The following is a 17793-nucleotide window of genomic DNA, read 5'->3' as shown; positions in this document are numbered from 1 at the left end:
ACAAAACCAGATATAGAGGGAGTGTGTCTTGCCTAACATGATGGCTGATAATAGCTCCAAGTTTGTACTCATTAATGCTCACTAGAAAGAATAAATTAGTAAAGATAGGGCAAAATCATTTGTTGAAACCTTTCCTCAATTTTGTGAACTGCACAGATGAGGAAGACCACACAAGGCTAGGACTTTATTTTATAAAATAAAGACTGATCATAAAAACAAAGTAACACAGAATTAGACCAGATCTAGCACTCTTACTTGGCAATATTGAGTCCTTTGAAAAAACGGGCAATATCTTGATCTGAAGACTGCCAGGGCAAACCTCTAGCACGTATTACTGTTTCACTGTCTACTGCCTCAGATTTACTACTGCAGAAAAAGAGAAAATAGGAAAATTCAAGGTAATTAATCCAAGTTTTCTACTACACTATTACTACCAAATTTCATTGTAAGTACCATTTCAGCACATGGATCACAAAGAATGTCTTAATACCACTAGGATATTTGCGGTTGGAATTTTTCTAATCATTCCCTTTCTTGACTGAAATGAGAAGCAAACTACTATGAATACCACCTATATACTACCGAGATATGCTGTGAGGCCATCCCATCACCCAAAAAGGTTTGTTTTTGTTTTCAATAGCTAGAATGCACAGTAACAAGTCCACAGGGAATTGAATTAGATTCAATTATTAGATTATTAGAGATGATTTAGTGTCAACAATCCATTGGAAGATGGTTTGCACACCATCACTAATAAGAAGTTTGATCAAACAGGTTTTAGACAGCAGAACACCTGGTTACTGCAATTTCTTTCAAAAGCAAAACACATTTTACATCCCACTCTTTTCTCCCCCCAAGCCACAATTTAGAATAGCACAAAGAGACAAAAGCTTAACTCCTCTTAGAGGAAAATGAAGGAATTACATTAATTTAGGAACAGTTTGTCTAGCTATAGAGTGAAAATCTCCTGGCAAAGAGAATGGTATCCAATATAACTTGAGACATTTCATGGTACAGTTACAAAGGGCAAGTTCATCTTAATTGCCACTTCTGATTGGAAGGGAGCAAGTTCTCCTTACCCCTATCCCTTCCCGTCTCTTCCTTTCTATAACTTGATAGTGATTGGAAAATTCCAGCAGAGAGAGAGAGAAATAATTCCCTGGTCCCCTGTGAATTTTCCACACCAGATGCTGAATGCCTACTCATTAATATACACAGTACACCACACAATAGGGCTTTATATGAACCTAAATGCACATTGCTAGGGATACCAGCAATAAAAGTGAGAAAGAGCCACGGTGCAATTTATGTCAGCACTAATCAACAACTTTTGTTTAAAAGTTTGATGAAAGTAGCAATCCACAGAGGTCAGAGGATCTATAGGAGACTTCTAATAGGCTCTGACTGGACAGCAAGTAATCAGCATTTACATATCACGTAGCTCTGTCACTCTTTTTGCCGTAAGAGTGCAAAGGCACCCTTCTACCAAGCTCCCAGAATCCCTCAAATTATCTTCTGTTCCTTACATTAGCTTCAACTGAAGGTTGTAAGACAATTTGCAATACAGTGTACAGTACAATTGCTCCCTTTTACCATCCCGATGGTTGGATGAAAGAAAGAGAAAGAAAGGTATACAGCATGAGAGATTATGCTGGTTTAGTGTGTACCAAGATACTATCCCTGTCCATGCTAGAGAAAGTTTCTAAATATTTATCTTCTACTGACTAAATGGTTTCAGCTCCACTGATGTTAGTCTAGTCCATCACTAGCGTATATGGACCACCAGCATTTTATGCACTATAACAATTGCACATACTCAGAGCAGGGCTAGATGACAGTGCTTAAAATACCAGTTGCACCCTGTCTACACTGGGGCTTCCCAATGAGCAATGATGGAAAACGTTTGCAAAGTGTTTCTAGTGTAGCTAAAACCCACATCAGCTAAAAACTGCTGCAACAAAGACACTTACCAGGGACCTGTTTCATACTTGTATTTCACAGTTTCAGAGTCAGTAAATCTGCAATCTGTAACTAATAAGAGACTAAGTTAAAATATAATCCCGAACAGCTATTTTAGCAGCAATGAAAATGCCCTTGACAATTTATTAAGATATTTTGCCTCTATGCAAGAGCATCCCATACAAATATCCCACTTACTGCAGGTTTCAGAAAGCATGCTGAAAATAATAGCCACCATGGTTTTCACTTGCCATACACCAAAGTCCTCCTCTGTTTCATCTGTCTCTAAGCCTATATCTATACAGCGAGTCAAAGAAAATAAAAAGGATTTCACAATCATGTGTCAACAAGTTATAAAGCTTTGCTATTGTCAACACAAAACTGACAATCCAATTGGATCAACTTTAACAGCAACATGTGACCACTGCATGTGTGTCACTCTGTTCTTACACTGGTTAATATTCACTTTACTGGTCAACATTTTGAAAACTACTGATAGCTGACATCATCTCAGCCTAAGAATTTACAAAAGCAGGAGTCGTTCCTACTATCCCTGGTTAACACACCTGATCTTTTGCTGTATTCATCTGGACCCACAAAATTCCTCCCTGGGAGCAAAGGTTTTTTTTACATTACACTCTGAGTCAGACACTCAGAACTATTACTAACTGCAAGCACTAATGCTCTTGGATGTGTAGCTTCAGGTGCTCAATTCTAGAGAAGATCATTTTACTCAAATGCTAGACAAGCATTTTCTTATAAGGCGAAGTTTGTGTTAATATCTCAAAGAATTAAAAAACCCTAAGCGCATACTGAACCCATGCTAAATTTCATTATTAGACAAAAGACTAAATGTGAAAAAAAGATGTTAACAGCTGAAGAATGCAACACTATCTTCAGCGTTATGTTAAAAACTCCTTCTGCTCTATGCAGAGATTAAATTTTTAAAACCAGTTTCTCAATTAATTTACTGGGATGAAAACTATAAACAACTGCACAGAGAATTATGGTTTAGAAGTGACATCAAAAGGATACACTCTGCCATGGATTTGATAGTTTGATCCTTCACGGGGGCTGAATTGGGGTAGCATGTGTGAAACTCTTTGCGTAGATCATAAAATGAATAAAAGCAATCTGATAGCAGGAAGTTCTACAAAGAAGGAAGGGAGAAAATAAATTAACATTATGAATGCCACATCCCAGTAAAGGACAATTAGGGGTTTTTGTGGTTGAACAAGGATCCCACCTGGCCACAGTTATAGTTTGTTTTTTTTTTATATATATATATATATCATACATTTTTTTTTATACCATATCTACTCTTTCCCTCTCTGATTACAAAGCTGCATGTCACTCATTTGATCAAGACCAACCAATTTAGTTCTCTTATCACCAACTTCTAATAGTTGGTGTCACTGACTGCAAGGATCTACTCTCCTACAGTAGCAAATCAGGATAGCTTCCCAGATGCAAGTCCATGCAAAACGGTTACTAGTTTTAAAAAATGAGTGGTGGTGTTATATTAAGGTTCCCATTTAGAATATTGTATCTTTTTCTTCTGTGCTCTTCCAAAAGCAAGAGGACTCCAAAAGGTAAGCACCACAAGTTGAAACATTAAAAAAATATATATTTTAAAAAAGAAAAAAGGAAAATTGTAATAGTATAGAAAATACTTTCCAATCACTTCATCCAATATCGGATTATAACAGATTTCTGGAAATAAGTGCTGCATTAAACATTATTCCTTCCTTCCTACAAATAAACAAGCTAGGTGGACAGCTGTTTATCCAGGTCTATTTCAGCAGTCTCTCTCTCTGCTAGTGCTTTATGAAGTTTGATTTTAATTCAAGCAAAATAGCACTCACCTTTGTTAGGATCGAATCATTAAGAGAAGTCATGAGAACCCTATTGGATCTGAGGGTTGTAAAGAGGTTTTAACAACGTTTGAAGATGTTGCAAAAATACGCTGGGGAGCGGGGAGGAAAGGAACCTCACAACAGAGTGAGACCCATACCTCGATCTGGTAGAAACAGTTGTTCTATCTCCAGTATTTTTGGAGGAGGGAGATAGAAATAGATAGAAGGGATGAAGAGTCCTTTTAATCTACTGCCTTTCCATATTTTTTCTGCTTTACACTCCACACCTTTGGTACCCCATTATTGTAACCACCATCCTCCCAGCCAAGAAGCAGACATTTCCTAGAGTCAGTCAACGCCTCTATTTTATTAGCTACAGGGGCCACCAATAAATATTACTGAGACAGCTTACTTCCCAGAGTAGGATTATGTGTCTCAGGTGTATGAGTAATATACAGGATATTTTCTTTGTTGATTTGAAATAGAGTACTGCCTTTCTTCCACATCAAGCTCTAACCTCATACCTTTTTGGATGCTTCTGGGTGGAGGACCTGCCGAACGAGCAACTGGCCATCTGTGCAGATTGTATAAGAGCTTCTTCCCAATAACTTCAAATCACTGGAGACCAGCTGGCTAAACTAAAAATAAAGTGATAAAGTTCATTTTTATTGATGGTTCAAGCTTGTCAGTCCATGTTACTGCTTTACCATTTTATGTACCAAATGTATTTCCAAAGATAAAAAGGAAATTAAACACAATGATAATCTTTGAAAGATCACAACTGATAGAAAAGAATGTGGCTCCCGTTATCAGAAGGGCAGACAGACTGCCATTAGGCAATTACAGGACAGAGATTTATACCACAAGGACACTCCCTCCCCACCTCAAAACCAAAAAGTGGGCATTTCAGCAAAGTTTAAATTGTTGGAAGCTGCTGTAATTGTAACAGTAAGGTTCAAACATTTGGACTCCTTACTATCAATTTTCTGTTAAAAGTAAGAGAATATTAGATCAAGCATAACACTGATTTTGCAACACCACTTCTAGAACTAAACTGGACCCAAGTTTTATTTTGTTTTTAAGCTTAAATCGGGGGGAAAAAAAAACCCACCATGAAGAGCTAGGACGCTACTCTTTAGGATTTATTGGTATTTTAACAATCACATGCTAATCAAAACCAAACAAATTGAGGTCTGATGTCTTGAGTAATGAATTTGTAAGAGTCTATGCAAAGGCAAACGAATGTTAGTCAGAGATAGTTAGGTACAGTAAACATTAACACAAAGCTATCCCATCTTTTCAGGCTTCTCACAGTGTTGATCTTCACTAGGAAAAGGATTATTTCCCCCTAATTTCTGTATTGTTAAATGTTATTTTCCATCCTTGTACATAAATTTCTATCCTTCTGATCAATCTATATCAGTGCTAGAGGCCCTGATATAGGTATTACCATAACTAACAAGCTATTTACTGATTTGATAAACACAGATAACTTTCAAGGGGACAAACATAATTAGTTTAAATTTCCCCCTGATGCAACCCCCTCCCTGCAAGAATGTAGGCATTGTGCCACAAACGAAGCAATAATTAATAGCATGATTCAGCATCCATACATGTCTCTCAGTAATGGCTTTTCCTTGCAGTTTGTTTTGTAGAATAGTGGTTTTCATTTAGGCAGGCATACATGGCACTATATAGATTCACAATCCATCTCTGCTCTTCAGACATTACAGCTTACAGGCTTGATTCTGCAGCTATCACACAAGCAATTAGTCACATGAGATCAACTTTTCGAGCAAGTGTTGCAGTATCAGACTGTAAGACATAACAAGGAGAGACAAGGCCAGAGGATATGGGTGGTTAAGGTGGAGTTCTTTTTGTAGCACCCTCATTAGGCCTAATTTTTGGTAATAAAGTTTTTTTTTAATGTTTTAATTAATTAGAGTCAGGTGAGCTTTGCAGACAACATTGAAAGTGAACTTAGAGAAGGAGGCAGGTTGTTAATATAAAGGTGTTAGAGATTAACACAAGGGCTACTTCTGTGCACAAGGTAGAGGTTCAGGTTCGGTGCTGGTTTGAATGGGTGCAACGTCCATCAGCTTCAATGAGCATTCCACCAACTTATGTCAGGGCTGAATTTTGTTCTATATGTTGGGATATGTTCTGCCAAGAGACTCTGCCTGAAAAGAGAGAGACACGCACTTCTCCCCCGAGTGCCCAGCACAGGGCAAAGTCAGAGCCACTGAGCCTTGTCGAAGGAAGAGGTAATAGGGTTACCATATTTCAGGTTCCCCAAAAGAGGACGCTGTGGGGAATGGGAAGTTGGAGGGGAGGTACAGTTGGGAGAGGAAAAGAGGGTACCTGCAGTGGGGTTACTCACTGGAGGCGTGGGGCGGTGTCACTCACCGTCACAGGGGTAGGGCAGCTGGTGCAAGCCCAGAACACAGCAACAGCTGTCAATCAGCGCTTTCCTGCGGGACCTCCTCCCAGCCTCCCAGGGCTGGGAGCCTGCAGCTGTAGCTGCAGGTGAATGGACCAATCCAGCTGCCAATGCACGGGAGGGAACAATCAGGAAGCCGACCAATCGGAGCTATTTCTGGAGCTGCAGCCTTTGCTCTACAAAAACCCTGGACATTTCCTGTTATTTGAAAAATCCACTCAGACAGAAGGAAGAGGCTCAAGAGAGAGGCAATATCCTGGAAAACCCATCCTAAATGGTACGAGTCAGCCACAGGGAAAGCTTTTCATCCCCCACACTGGCTTTCATACGCTTCCTCTCCCCCAGAGCTGCGCACTTCACCAACAAGTCACACTGGCTGCAGAGGACCTCTCCTAATCCACACATCTCCTCTGGGGAAGGAATGGGAGGGACACAGGAAGAGGAGTTTGTGGAAACCTCTAGTAATAACTAGAGAGTGCTGCATCCTGGGAGGAAGGAAGGAGACAAGTCTGCAAACATTCCTTTCTCTTATTTCCTTCCCCCTGCAGGAGCTATAGGCAGGCAGGCCTGCCCCGCTGCTCCCGGTCTCCTCTCAGTTCCCTCTACTCTCCAGCAGACTCAAGGTTCCAGTATTCTGCCCTATCCAAGACTCTCTTGCACAGATGGATCATTAGAGGCAAAGGAAGAAGATTAAGTACTTCCACATGCCCACAAACTGTACAATGGCAGGTTCCTAGCAAAGCAGCCAGGTCACTAACGATGCTTTTCTCCCTCCTAGCACTTCGGTCATCCAGGATGCATTTGTGCTCATCATTATAGTATCTAGGCACCATGTGGCGATGGCAGCTGGGAACTCAGAATTGACTCTCTTATTCCTTTCATTAAAACAAAACAAAAATCACACCAATCCAATGGGGGGGGGGGGGGGGAGTCCGAAGGGGATTTGGTTCTCATGCCAAAAAAGTACAAGTTTCCATCTTTGACCTAAAATTGCTACTCCAGCAAGATAGCTGCCACAGTAGTAGCCTCAAATCACCTTTCATGCACGCGTATCACTGAATTGAGCAAAACAAACTTCCTCCTTTAACAAACATACGATTAGAGATGCTGTACTCTTCTACAGTTTGTTTTATAGGTGTGTAGCATAGCACAAAGAACACTTGATTCATTCTGTGACTACAGAATGAGTTCCAGGGGTAAGAGTTCATTGGGGAAGAAGCAACTGTAGAGAGCTAGAGTAGCACAGAAGGCACATACACATATCACTTAGTCTTGAGAAGACAAACTCTGTGTTTCAAGACTAATATAAATACCCTCCCAAAATATCAACTGATCTGCTTAGTAAGATCATAGAAAAGGAGTACTTAATCATAGAATATCAGGGTTGGAAGGGACCTCAGGAGATCATCTAGTCCAACCCCCTGCTCAAATCAGGCACAATCCCCAATTTTTGCCCCAGATCCCTAAATGGCCCCCTCAAGGATTGAACTCACAACCCTAGGTTTTGCAGGCCAATGCTCAAACCACTGAGCTAAGATTCTGTGTAGCAAACTACACAGAATCTCTCGGCCTGTGAAACCTACTCAAGTCAATAAACACAATTGTTTCATGAACTGTCTCAATTGTTTTGAGGCATGTATCTTCGTGCCACTCTATACAAAGGCTATTCAGCATCAATACTCAGGTTTTCATTCCCACCCGGCACATATCTATCTTAAGCATTTACTAATCCCTGGCAACCCTTAGAAACTGTAGCTTAAAGGTTTTAGGGCCAGAATTTCAGACATTTTACATGTTCAAGTGCATCTCTTAGTACCACAATTTTACACAAGTTCTTTGATTTTTGTATTGCAGTGCCCAAAGGCCCAAGTAAAGATCAGGATCCCATTTTGTTAGGTGTTGCGCGCACGCACACACACACACACACACAGGAAGACATGGTCCTGTGAAAATGCATCTACTGAGCTCATTTTGCTTGCCACGATGGTAACTGCACAAGCAAATTGTGTGAATAATTCACACACATTTTGTACAAGGAATTGCATGCCTGTAGTTTCTAAAAAATTCTGCTCTGCTCTGCCCTGCCCCCTCTCCTAATACTGGTGGTTCAGTAGAATTCCACATTCAGGTAGGGCTGAATGAAATTTACACCAAGAAAGAGATGAACCAAAAATCTTATGATAGTTCTGTCACATTTTGCACTAATAGCACAGTCTGACTACCCATTAAAGCAACCAAATCAACAAAAGGTTAACCAGTTAATAGGTTATATTACAAAAGCAGATTTAATTTTTTTCAAATGAAATGTTTTTCATTAAAAAAAAAAAAAAAAAAAAAAAAAAGTTGGCCAAGCAGTTTTTCCACCAGAAAACTTTCATTTGATAACAGGGAAAAAAATATTTTGAAAAACAATTGCCAATTTCTTTTGAATTTTTTTTTTTTTTAAACAGTAAGACTGTTCTCCCATCTCTCAAAGAATTACTCCCTCTTCCCCTCCAAGGAAAAGAAAAAGGAAAATGTAGTACAATGTTCTTTTTTCCACTTTCCAATCATAAAAATCACACTCTTCCCCCACACGCTTTTGTAATGTAAAAAAGAGGAAGAAGGATGAGAAGGCAAGTTTGGGAAAGATACTATTAGATTTTTCTCACTTTTTCCCCTTTGCACCCAACCCCCATGGGAAAAAAAAAAAAAAAAAAAAAAAAAAAGAGTATTAGTCATTCTTTTTCCAGTGTAAAAAAGGTAAATGTTGCTTTTCTCCACACACACTTCTCCAGGTTTTTTGGGGGGTGGGGTGGAAGGTGGAAAAATGTTACTTTCTTTCAATTTTCATATTTGAAAAAATGTGAAAGGGAGAGAACATTTCCACACGCGCCCATCACTATTTCTTTCTTCACAGGAAGAAAATAGAAATAAATCTCCCACAACAAAAACAATCAACCACAGGAAGTGAGAGAAAGTAAAAAAAAATGTAAAACAAAATTTTCAAAAATTAAAGATTTTTCATTGTAAAATTTCAAACAAAACAAAACATTTTCTTTTGAAGTTTCCACAATAGTCCCTCTGTCTACTCTCATACACGCACAAAAAATTAACCAGCTCGATCCACTATGGGCTCAGAAGGATGGTCTTCTAAAATATTTAGCCTGCAGTTTAAAAATTCGTGTTCAGAGCAGATGAGAGTCAAAGGTCTGAAGAACATGAAACAACACAGCAGGTTATTGTTTGAGGAAGACTTTCAGCCACTGCATAAAACCCAGAGATTAAGATCTAAGAGGCTCAAAAATACCTCAACTGCAATACAAACACCAGTAAGACAAGCAAATTCCAGAGGGGTGGAAGCCCCTCAGAGGTGCAGCTTTGGAGACTGCCACATCCACAGCCCAGTAGCAAAGAGCCTCCCTGTAATGATGGAAACTGGGGAGTTGTCTGTTTTTTCATTAGATGCAGCACCTTACAGTTTTGCTGTAACTATTGTCTATGATAGATACAATAAAGGAGAATAAATATTTGCCACCAAAAAAAAAAAAGGGCAGGGGGTTAGGGTGACTAGACAGCAAGTGTGAAAAATCGGGAAGGGAGTGGTGGGGTAATAGGAGCCTATATAAGAAAAAGACCCAAAAATCGGGACTGTCCCTATAAAATTGGGACATCTGGTTACCCTGGTAGGATGGGGGGGGGGGGGGGAGACTAGAAATAGCTGTAGGTTTAACTACAGATTCTCATGGAAAGGAAGGCCAACAGTGAGCTTTGTGCCTGATGCTTCTGAAGATGCACAGAGTCCATACAAAAGGAGTGCAAGCAGGAGATGTTTTAAATTTAATGGAGAGTTGGTGAAGGAGACAGATGCAAGACAGCGATTTCATGTGGCAGGAGCCTTAAAGGAGAAGGGTCTCCGACTAAGAACAAGGAGTGGTTATATAGTGACAGATGAGCCCAATACTAGATGAGCAGAGAGGATAAGGGAGGGAGTATTTGCAAAATGGGTTGAACCAAGTCTGTGGAGGGTTGTTTTTCTAAAACGATCATAGGATGTTTACGCTGCATCTTTAAAAACATTAACAGTGAAATTTAGTGTAGCAGCACCCACATCTACTTCTAGAGATGGGTTGATAAAATCACCCACCCTAATTAACAGAACAGGAGCAGATTTACCATGAAACAAACCATGTGATAGAGGGCCCCCCAAAATGCAGGACAAATCTCATCTAACAATCTGCCCAAATCCTGGCCGGCTGCCTGCATGCCGTGGCCAGTGGCCCCACACTGCTACCAAAAGCGGCCGGCTGCTGGCACGTCTCTGCATGCCCCTGGTGAAGGAGAGGCAGCTCCGGGCAGCACACAGAGACCTGCTGCTCCCCACCCCTCCCCAAGAGGCATGTAGAGACCTGCCAGCAGCAGGGCTAAGGCGGCTCTCTGCCCACTCTGCCTCACTCCCTCTGCGCTGCGTAGATCCCAGAAGCGGCCAGCATGTCCCTGCGACCCATGGGAGGGGTTGTCTCTCCATGCACTGCCCCCACCCTGAGCACCGACTTCACAGCTCCCATTGGCCAGCAACTGCAGCCAATGGGAGCTGCAGGGGCAGCACCTGCAGACAGCAGCACATGGAAACCCCCTGGTACCCCCACCTAGGAGCCGCTGCCGGGGGAGGTGGGGGGGCGAGAAAGATGGCATGCCGGTCACTTTGGGAGCTGCACCGCCTGAGGTAAGTGCCACTCCCTGCCCCCCTCCCACACCCCAATCCCCTGCCCAGCCCAGAGCCTGCTCCCACACCCAACTTACTCCCAGAGCCCGACCCCTCATCTCTTGCACACCCAAACCCCCTGCCCCAGCCCAAAGCCCGCACCCCTCACCCCCTCCCACACCCCAACCCCCTGCCCCAGCCCAGAGCCTGCACCCCTCACCCTCTCCCACATCCCAACCCCCTGCCCCAGCCCAGAGCCCACACCCAGCACCCAAACTCCCTCCCTGGGCCCAACCCCCGCACCCCCTCCTACAACCCAATCCTCTATCCCAATCAAGGTACCTCACTTTATTTTAATTTACTTCCCATTATTTATAATATAGGAAGAGGATGAAGAAAAAAAATGAAACACAGTCGGGAGACAAGAGAGAATGTTCTTTTTCTTGGCTGGGTCGTGTGTGTGTGTGTGTGTGTGGTGGGGGAAATGAAGCTGCACAAGGGGCCCCACTAACTCTTAATCCGCCACTGTAACAGTGGTTTATAATATACCAGCTAAAAAATTGCCTCGTGGAAAGTTGGCAGTTATCAGATTAAAAGACTAATTTAATAAAGACATTAAGCAACTGTAGTAGTCTTATCCCACCAGCCTCCTCCACCCATAACAATCTCAACAGGCACCAAGGTCTTGGAAGTTTGAATATGAACTGCTTAGCTCAGTCCCAACTCTTGTTACCACAGACTCATGTAGGGAACTACACGGCTCCAAGGAAACAGTTATAGACAAGTCCAATGTCTTTTCAGATGAAGCCGGAGCACACCAATGTAGAAATGGTTAATAAAAGCCAAGAAATTCAGGCCTTCAGTTATAATGCTGACTTCTGCTTCTCTTACCACTTTCTCTGTGCCCTTGGCTCCCGTAATGAAAACCACCTCACCTCTATCTCCTCTCACTCATCTTTACACTTTATTTCATGATGCCCCATAGAGGTGGCACACCTTCATTTTAACTGAGAGGGTATATGCCTTGCATGTCAAAATCCCTCCTTGAAACTCACTTCTTCCTCAAGTCTCACAAACACTAGTGTCTGTTGGCAACATGCCGACACCCATAGGTGCTAGAACAAAGGATGCTGGAAGTGTGGCAGCACCCCCTGGCTTGAAATAGTTATCATCATATACAGGGTTTACAGTTTGGTTCAATGGCTCTCAACACCCCCTCTATACAAAGCGTTCCAGCACCCCACTCTTATAAAAAGACTACAATTACATCATCATCTGGGCCTCTCAGTGCGTTTTCACAGCCAGTCTTCGTCTTTTTAGATTGTAAGCTGCGCAGAGCACGGAGAGCATCTTTGTAGTGTGTATTGTGCATGGCCAGTCACTTTGGTGGTACTTTAATAAATCATTTCATGCACGGGGAAATCATTTAGTAGTTCAACTTTGAAATAAAAGTTCAACAAAAATAAAGTTCTGTGGCAAACAAGCTGCTTTGTACTTAACCTCTCTGAAGCCAAGACTGTTCTTAGAGGAAAGGGAGGGGGGAGAGAGAATGTTTGAATGCCAGATTGAAAAACTGGCTGAACAGGATTCTGGTCAATCAGCTGAGAGTAGAGAAAGAAGCAGAGACATGTTTAGCCAGCAGCATGCTGGATGGGAGCCAGCACAGACTGCTACGTTTTCTGCAAATAGTCCCAAGTGGCTGAAATGACATAGCCCTCTTCCTGTTGTCTTAACTATGACTGAACAAACAAGCTGTGGATCTTAGAGAAACGTGAGGATTCTTCAATAGGCCCCTCTCCATAGTTACGATTTATAACGAGCTAATATAAGAAACTGGCTGTTTGGATTTCCCTTCTCCCCGGCCCCCAAAATACTCATCATTGAAAGGCATCTGCATCCGTTTCATGCAGCATCTACAGTTAATGTAGAAGTGCTGCAAGGACATAGTTCAATTGCATAATCCATCCATACCAGCCTGATAGAGCAAATCATACCTAGCAGTAAGACACTATCCCAGTCATGCACATGTGGTTCTATTCGAAGGAATGGCAGGAAAGACATCAGCTTCTCACTCACCAGATCTGCTCCTTGCACATATTGAGAGTTAGATCTACTTGCTTTAATGTCTACAGCAAGCGTTTGGTTTCACTCCTGTTAGCCCTACAGAGCCAGCACAACTACAGCAGAACAAGTTGTGTCCTATTCCAGCTCAGACAAACAAAACTGCTAACTAAGTTCCAGGCCGAGTTCTGTGCTCTTGGTGTAGCCCAGAGTGGAATGGGGCTGTAGAATCTTTTACCATCGTGGGACACAAGAAAGATGCAGAAGGTATTGAAACTCAAGTTGTGTTCTAAATTTCAGCTACATCGTGACTACCCTTATGTAAGTGCACCCAGGGTGTAAAAAAAATCTTCTCAGCACCCTTTGTTTCCCTACACTCTGAGCGCATGAACCTAGCAATGATAATGATGAGGGTCAAAGATAGGACAATGGCATAGCTCCGCATGCACCAGCCAGTGCAGTTGGGCAGAGAGATCACAGTTGCACCCTGCGAAAGGGTGTAAGCAGGGGCTATTCTGGCCTACACCTTGCTAGGGGCACAATGCCTCCAGGAGTTGCTGTCAGGTACGCTGCCTCTGAGAGCTGCAGCTGGAGTGACGCGCTTCTGCACCTCACTGCATATATATCATTGACAGTAGCTGATATGCCACAAGTTTCCTAGGCTGGCAGCTAAAGGATCGGGGAATCCAAATTAAATAAATTCACTCTGGAGGCAGACATGGAACCCATAGTTCTACATGCACAATAAGTGTTCAACTTTTCTCTTAATGCAGTAATATATAGGACCTTGAACAGAGATGATCATCACACACACTGAATAATATAAATAACCATATATTTAAGATAACCATGTGATTATATCCAGCTACATTCAAGTTAATTTAAAAGCATATACATTTATCCTTTAATGTGCATGTTAGTAATTTTGATTTTGAATCTAACTTCAGCGTAGGTCACTTTTTGCTTGTAACATCTCATGTAGTGTCTGCTTTTGCAATAATGAGAAGTGTGAAAGAACAGAATCAAATTGTTAAAATATGTCATGCCTATTTTGATGGTGTCATGAAGTACTGTGTTGTATTCTGTAACAAATCGCACTGTTTGTGCATTTTAATGTGAAAACTCCGAGATAAGAAAGTCATTGCAATCCTACAGCTTCCACTTAGATAGGCAAATTATCACAGCCCTTGCCCCAGAGCCTGATCTTGAGAGAGACCAAATAACCACAACTCCTATTCCTAAAAAGTCAATGTTTATGGAGTCACAGGTACTGAGATCCTAAGAGGAGACCTCCTTTGCTCCCTCCATTGTGCATTTTGCTCATGCTCCAGCTGGGACAAAGGGTCCATACTTGGATGCCAGCAGCACTTAAAGACTTAAAAACAAACAAACTACCCACTACACTATGAGAGCCTCAAAGAGTCTTCCACTGCTTCTCACCAATACAAGACCTGATGTTTCCAACAGGAGAGCAGCAACAGCTTAAAAATTTCAGTGGCCCTTAAAGGAGTCAATAAGAGTTACAGGAAATGCCTAAGCACCCTATGTGCTTGCTATTAGACAGAGGTATGAATATATTCTACATTCCAACACCCCTTGACTTCAGGAATATTCCCGTTTGGATGGTGTATGTTGGGCCCCATCTTTATGGGTGAGCCACATTTCAGATACAATCTGAACCAATAGCTTTCTGCTCCTTTACTCTTTAGATCTTAACTACCTCTGCCTTATCCCTGCAATGAGGGATTTAAAGCACGTCAATACTATAAAGAGGTGTGTAGCTAGTGTTTCAATTGTATTTGCAGGCATGATAAACCTTTATTATGCGAGGTAACTTTTTAAACAGAATCTATAGTAAGCCTTTTCCTTTGTTCATCTGTTAACTTTATTCCATATTGCTGACAAAGGGTACATGGTGACCTTGTATTGAAATCACCATGTGCAAAAAGTGTAATCCATCAAGCTGTGGCTATTACCTTTCTGCTTCTGGCAATATAGAAGAGCTACTGTATCTAGATACTACTCTGGGCCTTGCTGGCACAATAAGAAATATTCTAGTGGTTACAGTCCTCCACAAGGGGGAAGCTTCACATTAACAACATAATTATAGGGAGAAAACACACAGGTCAAACCCTCCCACCTGAATTTTTTTATTAGATTTTCCTTCTCAGAGCTAAAAAAGCAATTCTGCATATGGAAATGCCCTGCTTTTGCCCTATTGCACAGAAATATAGAAAGGCCATCCAGAGGGTTAGGGTGCTAGCCTAGGAACTAGGAGATCAGGGTTCAATTCTCTGTTTTGCCGTAGATTTCCTGTGTAATTTTGGGCAATTATTTAATCACTCTGTGCCTCAATTCCCATTCTACCTTACAGAGGTGTTGTGAGAAATACATTAAAGACTGTGAGGCTTCAGATAATACAGTAATGGTAGCCATAAACATACATACAATAGGTTGATATCAGAATTTAGAAGTTTAACTAGAGTAAAATATGACCCTGATCTCAGATAGAAGCAAAATTGAGCACTGAGTTTCCAGCCATTATAAATATCATCTTCCTTGAAAAATATTATGTCACTTTCTAATAGATATTAATCTTCTCTCTTATTACTGTTCCAGCTTCACTTGCATTTGCTGCCACTCCAATGCCAGTAAAATAACTAGAGTGCATGAGTTTCTGCTCTTCTTTCAAGTCAATTTCATCTACATCCAGGGTTCAGATGAAAGACAAAATGATTAACGCATCATGGAATCAGTTATTTGTGCAAATCCATTTCATACTTCTTTATAATGGCATATGCTTAGGGATAATAAACATCTCAACATTGTTCTTATAAAAATTAGAGTAGGCTTAGAGCTCTGATGTTATAGATTCTAACAAACAGCAGCAAATTTTCTTCAGTGAAAAGAAGAATTGTTTGGGTTTTTTTGTTTTTTAAATTCAGGACCTCAATTAAAAAAAATTCTGTTTACGGATATTTTTCTCAATGTCAGTTTTTTAAAAATTGATTATTTCTCCCCTTTAAATTTGCCACCCTTTCCTTATGCTCAGGTGCCAAGAAACCCACGTTTTAGGTGCTTATATGATTGACATCACAATGCCTTACTACTGAAGAGAGAGTAACTATGGAGTCTTGGGAAAAAAATAAATAAATAAATAAAAAGCACATGTAGCTCTTACAATGGTGGGACAAAGCCCAAGGAAAAAGCTATTAAGGGCATTACCCAGAATAAAGTTTTGTCAGATCCTTTCAGTTAACAACACAAGGTAGAAAAATATAGAATTATGAAGGGAAACTTATTTGAAAAAGTGTTGGAAAGTTAGAAGTTGAACTGTGCTGGGGCTAATGCAATACTAGTTTGCTGGGTATAGATAGGCAAGGGGAAGAAGTAGGGTAGCACAAAGTGGAGGCTGGCGGAAAATGTGGGGGAATAGGAAGTTCATACAAAATGGCTCATTAGAATTAATTGTTTACTTGCTGCTGTAAATCTACTGTGACTCAAACAGCACAAGGCAACAAGATTACCAGAGGAGCTTTCTTGCTTCATTTTAACTGGGTTTGAGGTTTTATATGGTTCTCGAAAGTAAACAGCAACTGGTTGCTTAGCTTTTAATTCTTTCTGGGAAAGACGGTCAATCTATCTTTTAAGTTACTCCCTAAGAGAAAAAACTGCCCGAGTCCTGCCCCTCTAGAATATTTATGGCCAATTTTGATTAATTATTTCTTAGGTGGAAGTTTGCAAGAACCAGAATATTTTCATGCCTGTCAGCTACAAGCATCTATGGCATCCATCCAGCTCAGGTAACACAGTAAAGCACAAAAGGCAAAATTATGGTTCAGGCCACTGGAACTTCATGGTAATCAAAATTCAAAAAAAAAAAACAAAAACCCCACAATCAAGTTATTTTAATATCTAATGTTGAAAAAAATATAGATGGAAATGGCCAAAGATAAGTCATTTGATGTGGTACTTCTATAAGACAAACACATTCCAAGGGTTTATAAAACAACAGGGCCATGTTCCATTATTGTTAGGCCTGTTTTGCTACTGTACCATAATGATGTGAAGGAACTGAGAACTACTGAAACATTTGCTTATTGAGAGGTGGGAAAAAAATCCCACCCACCTTCCAACTAATTCTCTCTCCCTCTCTTGTTGGATCTGGTAATGGAAGATAAACAAGCTACTGCACAAGCTTGCTAGAGAAGTTAGGCTCAACACCAAGTTGCAGAGAAGTTTTGAGTATTCTAGTCTTAGGCCTGGGCTACACTGGGGGGGAGGGGAGGGACGGAGGGCATTCGAACGAAGATACGCAACTTCAGTTGAAGTATCTTAGTTTGATTTACCTGGCCGTCCTCACAATAGCGAGTTGACCGCTGTGGCTTCCCCGTCAACTCTGCTTACTCCTCCTGCCAAGGTAGAGTACAGGTGTTGATTTGGGGATCGATTTATAGCATCTAGATGAGACGCGATAAATCAATCCCCGATAGATCGATCACTGCCCACTGATCCGAAGACGTACCCTCAGTGATACACACAATGGAAGGCTTTTGTTGGGACAGAAACTAATAAATCCGAAGAAAGGGTAACCCCATACAATTGAAATGAAGCTCAAACTTTGCATAAAAGGAGTGAGGGTGAAATAGATTGTGTGGGAAGAAGAGAAAAATGTAGTGCATCTCTTTCGGGACTTGCCTTCACCCCCAAAAACAATTAAAAAACCCCACACACCCTGGAAGCAGGCTGGGTTAGTGCATTTGAAGCTCCTAAACAGTGGCCACAAGGACCTT

General features: G+C 41.2%; 1 protein-coding gene across 9 annotated transcripts in view; it reads right to left on the bottom strand.

The window, feature by feature from the left end:
• Positions 1 to 17793, bottom strand: part of ESRP2 (epithelial splicing regulatory protein 2) — a 63525-nt gene that overhangs the window by 28980 nt on the left and 16752 nt on the right. For 6 of the 9 annotated variants that reach the window (XR_006275155.1, XM_038368265.2, XM_038368263.2 and 3 more), the window contains exons 4-8: positions 4340 to 4453; positions 2995 to 3109; positions 2158 to 2256; positions 1971 to 2031; positions 256 to 366 (exon numbers count right to left, since the gene is read on the bottom strand). Coding sequence is in view for 8 of the 9 variants with exons in the window: in XM_038368265.2 (XP_038224193.1) it covers positions 256 to 366; positions 1971 to 2031; positions 2158 to 2256; positions 2995 to 3109; positions 4340 to 4453 (500 nt within the window). In the remaining variant the exon portion in view is untranslated. Of the gene's footprint in view, positions 1 to 255; positions 367 to 1970; positions 2032 to 2157; positions 2257 to 2994; positions 3110 to 3824; positions 3900 to 4339; positions 4454 to 17793 lie in introns of those variants that run through there. The other 3 variants (XM_038368268.2, XM_043495061.1, XM_043495063.1) reach the window with 2 other exon arrangements.

This window comes from Dermochelys coriacea, chromosome 12 (assembly GCF_009764565.3).
Source record: "Dermochelys coriacea isolate rDerCor1 chromosome 12, rDerCor1.pri.v4, whole genome shotgun sequence".
Classification (NCBI taxonomy): domain Eukaryota; kingdom Metazoa; phylum Chordata; order Testudines; family Dermochelyidae; genus Dermochelys; species Dermochelys coriacea.
Note: the sequence above shows the minus strand (reverse complement) of the source record. Positions and strands in the feature narration are given on the sequence as shown.